At 47.1% G+C, this 14,057-nt stretch overlaps 1 protein-coding gene across 1 annotated transcript in view; it reads right to left on the reverse strand.

The window, feature by feature from the left end:
• The window catches only part of LOC137545198 (CD276 antigen homolog), a 77,714-nt gene that overhangs the window by 22,228 nt on the left and 41,429 nt on the right, over positions 1 to 14,057 (reverse strand). Inside the window, exon 4 of the mRNA XM_068266324.1 lies at positions 12,672 to 12,758. Coding sequence (XP_068122425.1) covers positions 12,672 to 12,758 — 87 coding nt within the window. The remainder of the gene's footprint in view (positions 1 to 12,671; positions 12,759 to 14,057) is intronic.

Consider the following 14,057-nt stretch of genomic DNA (forward strand, 5'->3'; position numbering starts at 1 on the left):
GATATGATATATTTAACTGACATTTTTTTATCATAATAAAAACCAACGATTTATACAGGAAAATCATGACGATTAACAAAGTTGCCCAAACCTTCGCATTCCTGATGTATATTCTCTGTAAAGCACTGTGGCGGAAGCCAGAGATATACAAAATAATCTTTTGCTAGAGGATCCTCCTAAGGTTCTCACTATGATGGAGGTCAGGGGAGGAATGCAGAGGGAATCCTTGCAGGATGAGATGGTACATTGTCCTGCATGAAGATGTTTTTAACAGGGAAAACACGGTACTTCTTTTTGTACCATGGAAGAAAGTGGTCAGTCAGAAACTCCACATACTTTTCAGAGGTGATTTTCACACCTGCAGGGACCCTAAAGGGGCCGGACAGCTCTCTTTCCAGGATTCCAGCTCAAAACATTACTTCGCCTCCTCCTTGCTGACATTGCAGCCTTGTTGGGATGTGGTGGCCGCCCACCAACCATCCACCACTCCATCCATCTGGACCATCCAGGATTGCACGTCACAAACAAGACTGTTTGAAAACGATTCTCCTTGTAGTTCTAGGCCCACTGCAGCCGTTTCTGCTTGTGAGCATTGGTTAGGGGAGGTTGAATAGAAGGTTTATGCACTGCAATCCTCTGGAGAATCCGGTACTTGGATGTTCACAGGACCCCAGAGGCAGCAGCAGCTTCAAATGCCTGTTTGCTACTTTGTAGTGGCATTTTAGCAGCTGCTCTCTTAATCTGATGTATTTGGCAGAACGCTTCCTCATTTTGCTTTTATCTGCACAAACCCCGTGTGTGCTCTGAGTCAGCCACACATCTTTTAACAGTCCTATGATGATCATGCTTATGTTTTTATGAAATATAAAGGTTTTCATACCTTGACCAAGGGATTCATCTATTTCACACTTTTCTGTAGCAGAGAGATCATCTTTCTTTCTAATACTGCTTAAAAATAATAATGTGGAACACCCTTTTTTAGTAGTTTTTCCTTTAACCACTTCCCGACCGCCTAACGCACAGGGGCGGCCGGGAAGTGGAGCCCTTAAGGACCGGCTCACCCACAGAGGCGGCGGTCCATTTAAGGGCATGGGCGGAGCGATCGCGTCATCCGTGACGCGATCCTCCGCCCGGGATCGATGCACGGGCATTTTGTCTCCGCTCGCCGGCCACTTAGCAGAGCCGGCGAGCGGAGGAATCCGCATGATCAGCCAATCCCTGAGTATAAGGCACTTTGTTAGGTAAACAAAGTGCCTTATACGTGCTTCCTCCTCGCCTCGTGGTCTCATTGTTGCAGAGACCACCAGCGAGGAGGAAGCCTTTTGTGAGTATCCAGCACACGTGTTTTTTTTGGCCTACAGCCCCCCTGATCTCCCACCCCAGGCCTCATACCCCCCCTGATCACCCCAGCAGACCCCTGCCAGCACCCTTGCACCCCTTTAAAACCCCCAACCCCCCCACCTATCACTAACTTTAAACGCTATCCCCTGCGTTAGGTCCCTAACTGCCTCCTAGTCACCCCTGATCCCCCCCCCTACCTTTAGATCACCCCCACACCCCATCCCAGACTACCCCCCTGTATACTGTATACATCTGTATACAGCTACCTTACCCCCTGATCCCCCTCTGATCCCCCTCTGATCACCTGTCTATCACCTGTCCATCACCCCTCAGCACCCCCACCCATCAGAGCAGACCCTTACTGCCCCGCGGGGGTAACCGATCACCTGCCCAGGCCCTCGATTGCCCTCATACCCCAATTCTGATTACATCCCCTGCTCTTTGTTTACATCTGTCCTCCCCAGCAATCACTAACTGATCTTTGATCAGTAACCCCCTGTGTCTGCCTCTCATCAGATCAGGACTCAGTCTGCCCCGTGCAGGCTCCTGATCAACCCCCCACCCCCTCAAATCGCCCTCAGACCCCCCCCCCCCTAATCACCGTCCAAGTGCATTGTATTTGACTGTGCTGCGCTTGTATTCGATTGTGCTGCGCTTGTATTTGATTGTGCTGCGATTGTATTTGATTGTCCCGTGATCTGCTTCGATTGTACCGTGATTGTTTGATTGCCTGAGACCCCACTTCCCACCACACCCAACCCCACCCTCCCCCCCACCACCTCCAACCACCACCTCCAACCACCACCTTCCGAGTGCATCAGATTTGCTTGTGCTGTGATTGGAGTCGATTGTGCTGTAATTGTATTTGATTGTCCCGTGATCGGCTTCGATTGCCCCGTGATTGTTTGATTGCCTGAGACCCCACTTCCCGCCACACCCAATCCCACCCTCCCCCCATCACCTTCCGAGTGCATCAGATTTGATTGGGCTGTGATTGGATTCGATTGTGCTGTAATTGTATTTGATTGTCCCGTGATCGGCTTCGATTGCCCCGTGATTGTTTGATTGCCTGAGACCCCACTTCCCGCCACACCCAATCCCACCCTCCCCCCATCACCTTCCGAGTGCATCAGATTTGATTGTGCTGTGATTGGAGTCGATTGTGCTGCAATTGTATTTGATTGTCCCGTGATCGGCTTCGATTGCCCCGTGATTGTTTGATTGCCTGAGACCCCACTTCCCGCCACACCCAATCCCACCCTCCCCCCATCACCTTCCGAGTGCATCAGATTTGATTGGGCTGTGATTGGATTCGATTGTGCTGTAATTGTATTTGATTGTCCCGTGATCGGCTTCGATTGCCCCGTGATTGTTTGATTGCCTGAGACCCCACTTCCCGCCACACCCAATCCCACCCTCCCCCCATCACCTTCCGAGTGCATCAGATTTGATTGTGCTGTGATTGGAGTCGATTGTGCTGCAATTGTATTTGATTGTCCCGTGATCGGCTTCGATTGCCCCGTGATTGTTTGATTGCCTGAGACCCCACTTCCCGCCACACCCAATCCCACCCTCCCCCCATCACCTTCCGAGTGCATCAGATTTGATTGGGCTGTGATTGGATTCGATTGTGCTGTAATTGTATTTGATTGTCCCGTGATCGGCTTCGATTGCCCCGTGATTGTTTGATTGCCTGAGACCCCACTTCCCGCCACACCCAATCCCACCCTCCCCCCATCACCTTCCGAGTGCATCAGATTTGATTGTGCTGTGATTGGAGTCGATTGTGCTGCAATTGTATTTGATTGTCCCGTGATCGGCTTCGATTGCCCCGTGATTGTTTGATTGCCTGAGACCCCACTTCCCGCCACACCCAATCCCACCCTTCCCCCATCACCTTCCGAGTGCATCAGATTTGATTGTGCTGTGATTGGAGTCGATTGTGCTGCAATTGTATTTGATTGTCCCGTGATCGGCTTCGATTGCCCCGTGATTGTTTGATTGCCTGAGACCCCACTTCCCACCAACCCCAATACCTCTCAAATACTCCCTTTTTGCTAGATAGGTGCTCTTTTTTTCTGGGTAGTCTCGGAGGAAAACCCCATAAATTTAGCAATCCAAAATGGCAAGAAGGGGGCTTTCCGATGACGAGGTATACAGGTACATGGACCAGTCGGATGAGTTCTTTTGGGAAGAATCATCCGTCGAATCTTCCGGGTCCGAATTTGAACCTGTAGAAAGCAGTGGTTCCCTGACCGAAAGTGATGACGAGGCTTTGGTCCCGGCTAGAGCCAGGCGTACCAGACCCCATGTCGTTAGACCGCAGGTGGCGCAGGATCCGCCTCAAGGGCAGCAGGGTGGTGCTAGCGCTGATGATAGTTTTCTTGGTGAGGCAGGCACCAGCAGCGCAGCATCTCCTGGACTTAGTACCAGTACTTCTGTAGACCCTGGCGAAGTGGTGAGCGTCAGCATGGAAGTCGAAACTGGTACGGTGGCAAGTGCAGTAGTACCCCCGTCGCAGCCACCAAGAAGAAGACGGGCCCGTAGTACCCATAGACTCCCAGAGATGCTGGCACAACCAGATTGGCAATCCCCTGATTCCACCGCACCCGTAGTGCCCCCTTTCACCGCCCAGTCTGGAGTCCAGGTGGCGACAGCTCATCTAGGAACGGCCCTAGACTTTTTGCAGCTGTTCATCACCCAGGTTCTCTTGGACTTAATTGTGGTTGAGACCAACCGTAAAGCCACACAATTCATCACCGAGCACCCGGAGAGCATGTATGCCCAGCCTTTCGGGTGGAAACCAGTCCAAGTTTCCGACATTAAAATCTTTTTGGCCCTTATCCTTCACTTGGGACTAATGAAACAGAATGTACTGCGGTCGTATTGGTCTACGAACCCAGTACATCATGTTCCCTTGTACCCTGCTGCCATGTCCAGGACACGATTTGAGTCCATCCTGCGCTTCCTGCACTTCAACGACGACGAAACCTGTCATGAAAGGGGAGACCCTGCTTATGACCGGCTCCACAAAATTCGGCCCCTCATAGACCACCTGTCCTCAACATTTGCAGATGCTTATATCCCTGAACAGAACATCTGCGTAGACGAGTCCCTCTTACGCTTTACCGGGCGCCTTGGCATCAAACAGTACATCCCAAGCAAGCGCGCCCGGTATGGGGTGAAACTGTATAAGCTCTGTGAAAGGGCCACAGGCTATACATGTCGTTTTAGGGTCTATGAGGGAAAAGACTCAAAATTGGAGCCGGTCGGATGCCCTGACTACCTGGGGAGCAGTGGAAAGGTTGTGTGGGACTTGGTGTCACCCTTGTTCCAGAAGGGGTACCATCTTTTTGTGGACAATTATTACACAAGTGTGGCCCTCTTTCAGCACTTAAAGTTAGAAGGAATCCGATGCTGTGGCACTGCGCGGCCTAGTCGCCAGGGCTTCCCCCAACGGCTCGTTACCACCAGACTTTTACGGGGGCAGAGGGTCGCCTTGCGTGCTGAAGACCTGCTCGCGGTGAAATGGAGGGACAAGAGGGACGTTTACTTTCTGTCCACCATTCACACAGACACGACAGTCCAAATTCAACGGGCAACTAAGGTCATTGAAAAGCCCCTTGTCGTCCACGAATATAATGTCAACATGGGAGGGGTGGACTTCAATGACCAGAGGTTAGCGCCCTATTTAATTACCCGGAAAACAAGACGCTGGTATAAGAAAGTGTCTTTTTATTTGATTCAATTGGCAGTTTATAACAGCTTTGTTCTCAGTAAGGCTGGGAGAACTGGATCTTTCCTCCAATTTCAGGAAGAGATCATTCTGGACATCCTGTATCCAGGAGGTGCCAGGCCCCCCCCCCCCCCCCCAGATGCAACTAGCCGACTGCATGGAAGGCATTACGCCTATCAGCTTCCGTGTGCCCCAGGTCAACGCATCCGAAGAAAACGTTGCCGTGTCTGCAGCAGGGCTGGAACAAGGACTGACACCGTTTATTATTGTCCCCGCTGTCCTGACCAGCCTGGCCTATGCGTAGGGCCGTGTTTTGAGAGGTACCACGAGCAGGTACACTATTAGAACCTAGGGAACTCCAGACACAGGAGTAGGCACACACTCAGTGGTCTTTCGCACATTGTCGCAGGGAGAGGAGAGGTAAGCTTGAAAACCAAACAGGTAAGCATAAAAGTCGGAAGAAGGATCGGTTTCCATGCTTGATATTGCTGATCTGTCCTGGGTTGGCGATATAAGACGGCATGTTTGAATTTCCCTTGAGTGTGGACACCCCGGGTTTATATGTGATTTGGGCCTATGATGATGCTTTAATGCCACACAGAGTCATCTCTATTGGCAGGCATATTGCTGTATCCTACAGGCATAATGCTGTATACTAAAGTTCTGAGGCCCAGTCACATAAGTTGGTGGCTCACCCTGAGTGCAGGGTGGCACAGGGTGTCTCTCTCCTGAGGTTATCACTGCCATTGATGTGGAGGAAGATCTGCCATTGATGTGGAGCAAGGTATGTTTGCCGTTCATTTTTCCTTTCAGCCCAGAGTGCATTACTTGTATACCCAATATAAGGAGGATAGCAGAAACTCCTAATACTGGCCATACATGTAATGATTGCAGAGACCCTAAAATGCCAGGACAGACTCCACAAATGACCCCATTTTGGAAAGAGGACACCCTAAAGTATTATGTGAGGTGCACGGTGAGTTCATAAAAGATTTTAGTTTTTGTCACAAGTTAGCAGAATTTTTTTTTTATTTTTTTTTAACAAAGTGTCATTTTACGTTAACTTGTGACAAAAAATAAAATTTTCAATGACCTCACCATTCCCCTCATGGAATACCTTGTTGTGTATTCTTTCCAAAATGGGGTCATTTGTGGGGTTTGTTAACTGTCCTGGCAAGTGGGCGGGGTGCTAAATTTTGAGCACCCCTGTAAAGCCTAAAGGTACTCATTGGACTCTGGGCCCCTTAGCGCAGTTAGGGTGCAAAAAAGTGCCACACATGTGGTATCGCCGTACTCGGGAGAAGTAGTACAATGTGTTTTGGGGTGTATTTTTACACATACCCATGCTGGGTGGGAGAAATACCTCTGTAAATGGACAATTGTGTGTAAAAAAATCAAAAGATTGTCATTTACAGAGGTATTTCTCCCACCCAGCATGGGTATGTGTAAAAATACACCCCAAAACACATTGTACTACTTCTCCCGAGTACGGCGATACCACATGTGTGGCACTTTTTTGCACCCTAACTGTGCTAAAGGTCCCAAAGTCCAATGAGTACCTTTAAGATTTCAACAGTCATTTTGAGAAATTTCGTTTCAAGACTACTCTTCACGGTTTAGGGCCCCTAAAATGCCAGGGCAGTATAGGAACCCCACAAATGACCCCATTTTAGAAAGAAGACACCCCAAGGTATTCCGTTAGTAGTATAGCGAGTTCATAGAAGATTTTATTTTTTGTCACAAGTTAGCGGAAATTGATTTTAATTGTGTTTTTTCACAAAGTTTCATTTTCCGCTAACTTGTGACAAAAAATAAAATCTTCTATGAACTCACCATACTCCTAACGGAATACCTTGGGGTGTCTTCTTTCTAAAATGGGGTCATTTGTGGGGTTCCTATACTGCTCTGGCATTTTAGGGGCCCTAAACTGTGAGGAGTAGTCTTGAAACGAAATTTCTCAAAATGACCTGTGAAATCCTAAAGGTACTCATTGGACTTTGGGCCCCTTAGCGCAGTTAGGGTGCAAAAAAGTGCCACACATGTGGTATCGCCGTACTCGGGAGAAGTAGTACAATGTGTTTTGGGGTGTATTTTTACACATACCCATGCTGGGTGGGAGAAATACCTCTGTAAATGACAATCTTTTGATTTTTTTTACACACAATTGTCCATTTACAGAGGTATTTCTCCCACCCAGCATGGGTATGTGTAAAAATACACCCCAAAACACATTGTACTACTTCTCCCGAGTACGGCGATACCACATGTGTGGCACTTTTTTGCACCCTAACTGTGCTAAAGGGCCCAAAGTCCAATGAGTACCTTTAAGATTTCAACGGTCATTTTGAGAAATTTCGTTTCAAGACTACTCCTCACGGTTTAGGGCCCCTAAAATGCCAGGGCAGTATAGGAACCCCACAAATGACCCCATTTTAGAAAGAAGACACCCCAAGGTATTCCGTTAGTAGTATAGCGAGTTCATAGAAGATTTTATTTTTTGTCACAAGTTAGCGGAAATTGATTTTAATTGTGTTTTTTCACAAAGTGTCATTTTCCGCTAACTTGTGACAAAAAATAAAATCTTCTATGAACTCACCATACTCCTAACGGAATACCTTGGGGTGTCTTATTTCTAAAATGGGGTCATTTGTGGGGTTCCTATACTACCCTGGCATTTTAGGGGCCCTAAACCGTGAGGAGTAGTCTTGAAACAAAATTTCTCAAAATGACCTGTGAAATCCTAAAGGTACTCATTGGACTTTGGGCCCTTTAGCGCAGTTAGGGTGCAAAAAAGTGCCACACATGTGGTATCGCCGTACTCAGGAGAAGTAGTATAATGTGTTTTGGGGTGTATTTTTACACATACCCATGCTGAGTGGGAGAAAGATCTCTGTAAATGGACAATTGTGTGTAAAAAAAATTAACAAATTGTCATTTACAGAGATATTTCTCCCACCCAGCATGGGTATGTGTAAAAATACACCCCAAAACACATTATACTACTTCTCCTGAGTACGGCAATACCACGTGTGGCACTTTTTTGCAGCCTAACTGCGCTAAGGGGCCCAAAGTCCAATGAGCACCTTTAGGCTTTACAGGGGTGCTTACAATTTAGCACCCCCCAAAATGTCAGGACAGTAAACACACCCCACAAATGACCCTATTTTGGAAAGTAGACCCTTCAAGGTATTCAGAGAGGGGCATGGTGAGTCCGTGGCAGATTTCATTTTTTTTTGTCGCAAGTTAGAAGAAATGGAAACTTTTTTTTTTGTCAGTGTCATTTTCCGCTTACTTGTGACAAAAAATAATATCTTCTATGAACTAACTATGCCTCTCAGTGAATACTTTGGGATGTCTTCTTTCCAAAATGGGGTCATTTGGGGGGTATTTATACTATCCTGGAATTCTAGCCCCTCATGAAACATGACAGGGGGTCAGAAAAGTCATAGATGCTTGAAAATGGGAAAATTCACTTTTTGCACCATAGTTTGTAAACGCTATAACTTTTACCCAAACCAATAAATATACACTGAATGGGTTTTTTTTTATCCAAAACATGTTTGTCCACATTTTTCGCGCTGCATGTATACAGAAATTTTACTTTATTTGAAAACTGTCAGCACAGAAAGTTAAAAAAATCATTTTTTTGCCAAAATTCATGTCTTTTTTGATGAATATAATAAAAAGTAAAAATCGCAGGAGCAATCAAATAGCACCAAAAGAAAGCTCTATTAGTGACAAGAAAAGGAGCCAAAATTCATTTAGGTGGTAGGTTGTATGAGCGAGCAATAAACCGTGAAAGCTGCAGTGGTCTGAATGGAAAAAAAGTGGCCGGTCCTTAAAGGAAAACTTAAGGCAACTATAAAAAATGAGATTTACTCACCTGGGGCTCCCCTCAGCCCCTAGCAGCCGATCGGTGCCCTCGCAGCCCCGCTCAGATGCTCCCGCACCCGCCGGCGAACACTTCCGGTTTGGCCGTCACCGGCCGACAGGCATGGGAACGCGAGTGATTCTTCGCCTGTATATCGCCCCCCTATGCTGCTATTGCGACCAGCTGGCCGCAATAGCAGCATAGGGGCCGATATACAGGCTGGGAACGCGAAGAATCACTCGCGTTCCCATGCCTGTCGGCCGGTGACGGCCAAACCGGAAGTGTTCGCCGGCGGGTGCGGGAGCATCTGAGCGGGGCTGCGAGGGCACCGATCGGCTGCTAGGGGCTGAGGGGAGCCCCAGGTGAGTAAATCTCATTTTTATAGTTGCCTTAAGTTTTCCTTTAAGGGGTAGAAAGCCCTAGGTCCTCAAGTGGTTAATCAGGCTCACCTGGCAAGCTAATTATCACAGATGTCTGAGACCAATTTCAGTGATCAAAAGAGCCCCAAGACACGATACCATCCATGAGTTTAATTGAAAAACAAAATATTTGACAATTAAAAACAATTTGCATAATAATGTGGAACACTGTGTATATTTTTGGGATGTGGGAGGTTACTAGACTACTGGGAGAAAACTCCAATACACAGGAACCTACCAACTCTATGCTAGGAGGGAAGAGTCCTAGTTACACTTTACACATACAGGCTGATTTCACACTGCCAGAGAAAAACCCTCTGCTTATCGGAGCGGAACAGCTCAGCAGACATGTGAATGGATCCTATGCAAAGCAACAGGACCCCTTCACATCAGGCTACTCATAAAGGATAGCTTTGTCCCACCCTGAGAAGCGGAATTTTATGTGGTTCATGGTCATTCTGGATGCGGATCACCAAGGAAGCGGATGCCAGCGGAATCAATGGAAGCCTATGAGAGCTGACCGTGTCCACTCTAACTAGACTGGTCACCACATACATTTCACTAATTTTACTCACCTGTTTCCATCACATTCGCTTCCACCGCCACTGCTGGCACTGCCAGTCGGGTCCACTGAAGGGGAAAAACGCTGGTTTACAGATCGGAGCCCCAGGAGAAGCCTGCAACACCCCATTAGATTGCAACCAATGGAAAACTTCTCTCCCCAAGGAGGATTCTCATTCGTCTACTGAGGTGTGGAGGGAGGAATGGTCTGCTGCAAGACTGTGTGTGTGTGTGTGTGTGTGTGTGTGTGTGTGTGTGTGTGTGTGTGTGTACAGTGTGTGTGTGTGTGTGTGTGTACAGTGTGTGTGTGTGTGTGTGTGTACAGTGTGTGTGTGTGTGTGTGTGTACAGTGTGTGTGTGTGTGTGTGTGTGTGTGTGTGTGTGTGTGTGTGTGTGTGTGTGTGTCTGTGTGTGTGTGTCTGTGGGTGTGTGTGGGTGTGTGTGTGTCTGTGTGTGTGTGTGTATGTGTGTGTGTGTGTGTGTGTGTGTGTGTGTGTGTCTGTGTGCGTGCGTGTATGTGTGTGTGTGTGTGTAGTGCTGTGTGGTGTGTAGTGAGGTGTGTGTGTGTGTTTATACAGTGTGTGTGTATAGTGTGTATATACAGTGTGTGTGTGTGTGTGTGTGTGTGTGTGTGTGTGTGTGTGTGTGTGTGTGTGTGTACAGTGTATAGTGGGTGTGTACAGTGTGTGTGTGTACAGTGTGTGTGTGTGTGTGTGTACAGTGTGTAGTGGGTGTGTACAGTGTGTGTGTGTACAGTGCATGTGTGTATACAGTGCGTGTGTGTAGTGCTGTGTGTGTCCGTGTGTGTGTAGTGCTGTTTCTGTACATGTGTGTGTGTGTGTATGTATGTGTGTGTAGTGAGTGTGTGTACAACGTGTGTGTGTGTGTGTAGTGCACGTGTGTGTGTACAGTGTGTGTGTGTGTATGTATGTGTGTGTAGTGAGTGTGTGTAAAACGTGTGTGTGTGTAGTGCACGTGTGTGTGTGTACAGTGTGCGTGTGTGTATGTATGTGTGTGCAGTGAGTGTGTGTACGTGTGTACAATGTGTGTGTGTGTGTGTGTGTGCGTGTACAGTGTGTGTGTGTGTGTGTATATGTATGTGTGTGTAGTGAGTGTGTGTACAACGTGTGTGTGTGTGTAGTGCACGTATGTGTGTGTACAGTGTGTGTGTGTGTATGTATGTGTGTGTAGTGAGTGTGTGTAAAACGTGTGTGTGTGTAGTGCACGTGTGTGTGTGTACAGTGTGCGTGTGTGTATGTATGTGTGTGTAGTGAGTGTGTGTACGTGTGTACAATGTGTGTGTGTGTGTGTGTATATGTATGTGTGTGTAGTGTGAGTGTGTACAACGTGTGTGTGTGTGTAGTGCACGTGTGTGTGTGTACAGTGTGTGTGTGTGTATGTATGTATGTATGTATGTATGTGTGTGTAGTGCACGTGTGTGTACAATGTGTGTACAGTGTGTGTGTGTGTGTATGTATGTATGTATGTGTGTGTAGTGAGTGTGTGTACAATGTGTGTACAGTGTGTGTGTGTGTATGTATGTATGTGTGTGTAGTGAGTGTGTGTACAATGTGTGTACAGTGTGTGTGTGTGTATGTATGTATGTATGTGTGTGTAGTGAGTGTGTGTACAATGTGTGTGTGTGTAGTGCACGTGTGTGTGTGTACAGTGTGTGTGTAGTGAGTGTGTAGTGCACGTGTGTGTGTGTGTACAGTGTGTGTGTACAATGTGTGTGTACAGTGTGTGTGTGTGTACAGTGTATGTGTGTGTGTAGCGCACGTGTGTGTGTGTACAGTGTGTGTGTAGTGAGTGTGTGTACAGTGTGTGTGTGTGTAGTGCACGTGTGTGTGTGTACAGTGTGTGTGTAGTGAGTGTGTGTAGTGTGTGTGTAGTGCACGTGTGTGTGTGTGTACAGTGTGTGTGTGTAGTGAGTGTGTGTACAGTGTGTGTGTGTGTGTAGTGCACGTGTGTGTGTGTCTACAGTGTGTGTGCGTGCAGTGCATGTGTGTGTACAGTGTGTGTGTGTAGTGCACGTGTGTGTGTGTGTACAGTGTGTGTGTGTGTACAGTGTGTGTGTGTGTGTGTGTGTACAGTGTTTGTGTGTGTACAGTTTGTGTGTGTGTGTGTGTGTGTGTGTGTGTGTGTACAATGTGTGTGTGTACAATGTGTGTGTATAGTGTGTGTGTGTGTACAGTGTATGTGTGTGTGTAGCGCACGTGTGTGTGTGTACAGTGTGTGTGTAGTGAGTGTGTGTACAGTGTGTGTGTAGTGCACGTGTGTGTGTGTACAGTGTGTGTGTAGTGAGTGTGTAGTGCACGTGTGTGTGTGTGTGTGTACAGTGTGTGTGTGTAGTGAGTGTGTGTACAGTGTGTGTGTGTGTGTGTAGTGCACGTGTGTGTGGGTGTGTCTACAGTGTGTGTGTGTGCAGTGCATGTGTGTGTACAGTGTGTGTGTGTGTGTAGTGCACGTGTGTGTGTGTGTGTGTACAGTGTGTGTGTGTAGTGCGTGTGTGTAGTGCATGTGTGTATCCGCTCCGATCTGTATACCGGCACTTCTTCCCCACAGCGGACCCAAGTGGTGGTGCCAGCAGCAGCGGTGCAACCGAATGAGATGGTGGCAGGTGAAGTGGATAGGTGGAAACATGAGTGAGTGGAAATGCTGTGAAGGCACCATTGTGCATCTGGTACAGTGTGAATTCAGTTTTCATACTTAGTGTAGTAAAAATACATGTATATATACTCACTGGTCTTTCTGCAAAAAATGAACAGAAGTGAGATGAAAATTCCACCACCAACAGCAGCAATAACAGCTGGGATAGATCTGCTGGGTTCTGTAATGTAAAGCAGAGGAGGGACACTGTCAGGGGCTTCAAGAAGAATATCACCTGTTCTTTATAACAATTATTATGATAATCATTTACTTTTCTAGATTTATCTATAAAACAACAAACACATGTTATAAGTGTGGAGATAAATACATTGCAATAAGGCTGTGGAAAAGTGCAACAACATTCGAAATATTTGGAATAACCGGTTTGCCTTTTAATTTTACTCAAACGTCACATTTGACTGTAACAAACATCTTGAGGGTCAAAAATACAGTAGAGGGAAAAAAGGGCGCCGCGATAAATATTGTTAACAACATTAGAACATTACTGTTTTTGAAGGATGTTATCATTTTAGAAGCTTGTACCGTTTTCGTTTGTCATTATTTTGTTTGTATGTATGGGTAATAGAAAGTAGGAAAACATCTTTATTGAACGTTATGTCAGCATTTTATTCCAAGTTTGGAAAGCTTGCACAAAAAAAACTTGTAAGGTTAGTCATTAAAGGCATCACCTAAACAACTCCTGTTATGTCTTCAGATTGTAACGGTTTGGGAAGTCCACCCTTGTAGAGAGAAGGAACTTGCAAGACCCCAATGCAAATGTGCTGATGAGGCAGTCGGAAAATGAAAGGACTTTCTGGAGTCACTTTTATCATATGATAGGAGGATATACATTGGGGAAGATCACAGAAGTACTGGGGAACTCCTGGACAATCTATTCCCATCTCCGTTTAAAGGGAACCTTAACTGAAGGGGGGGGGGGGGGGGGTAAAGAGTTTTACTTACCTGGGGCTATTACCAGCCCCCTGCAGCAGTCCTGTGCCCTCGGCGCCGCTCTGGAATCCTCTGGTCCCCCGCTGTCACTTAGTTTCGTTTTTGACGACTCACCAGTCGCCGGCCGCCATGCGTATTATTGGACGCATTCACAAATGCAATTAGCGCTATTGCGGACCGCAACACATACAAAAATACGCATTGCCGCATTCCGCACGCGTAGATATGCGGCAACGCGTATCTTTGTACGCGTTGCGGTCCGCAATAGCGCTAATTGCATTGGTGAATGCGTCCAATAATACGCATGGCGGCCGGCGACTGGTGAGTCGTCAAAAACGAAACTAAGTGACAGCGGAGGATTCCAGAGCGGCGCCGAGGGCACAGGACTGCTGCAGGGGGCTGATAATAGCCCCAGGTAAGTAAAAGTCTTTACCCCCCGTTCAGTTAAGGTTTCCTTTAAAAAACATGTTTATTGATAACTGCCCTTTTGATACCATGATTAGGAGATTAGCGAGTGCGCTCACTGGGA

The sequence above is a fragment of the Hyperolius riggenbachi genome, chromosome 2, assembly GCF_040937935.1.
Source record: "Hyperolius riggenbachi isolate aHypRig1 chromosome 2, aHypRig1.pri, whole genome shotgun sequence".
NCBI classification, from domain to species: Eukaryota; Metazoa; Chordata; class Amphibia; order Anura; family Hyperoliidae; genus Hyperolius; species Hyperolius riggenbachi.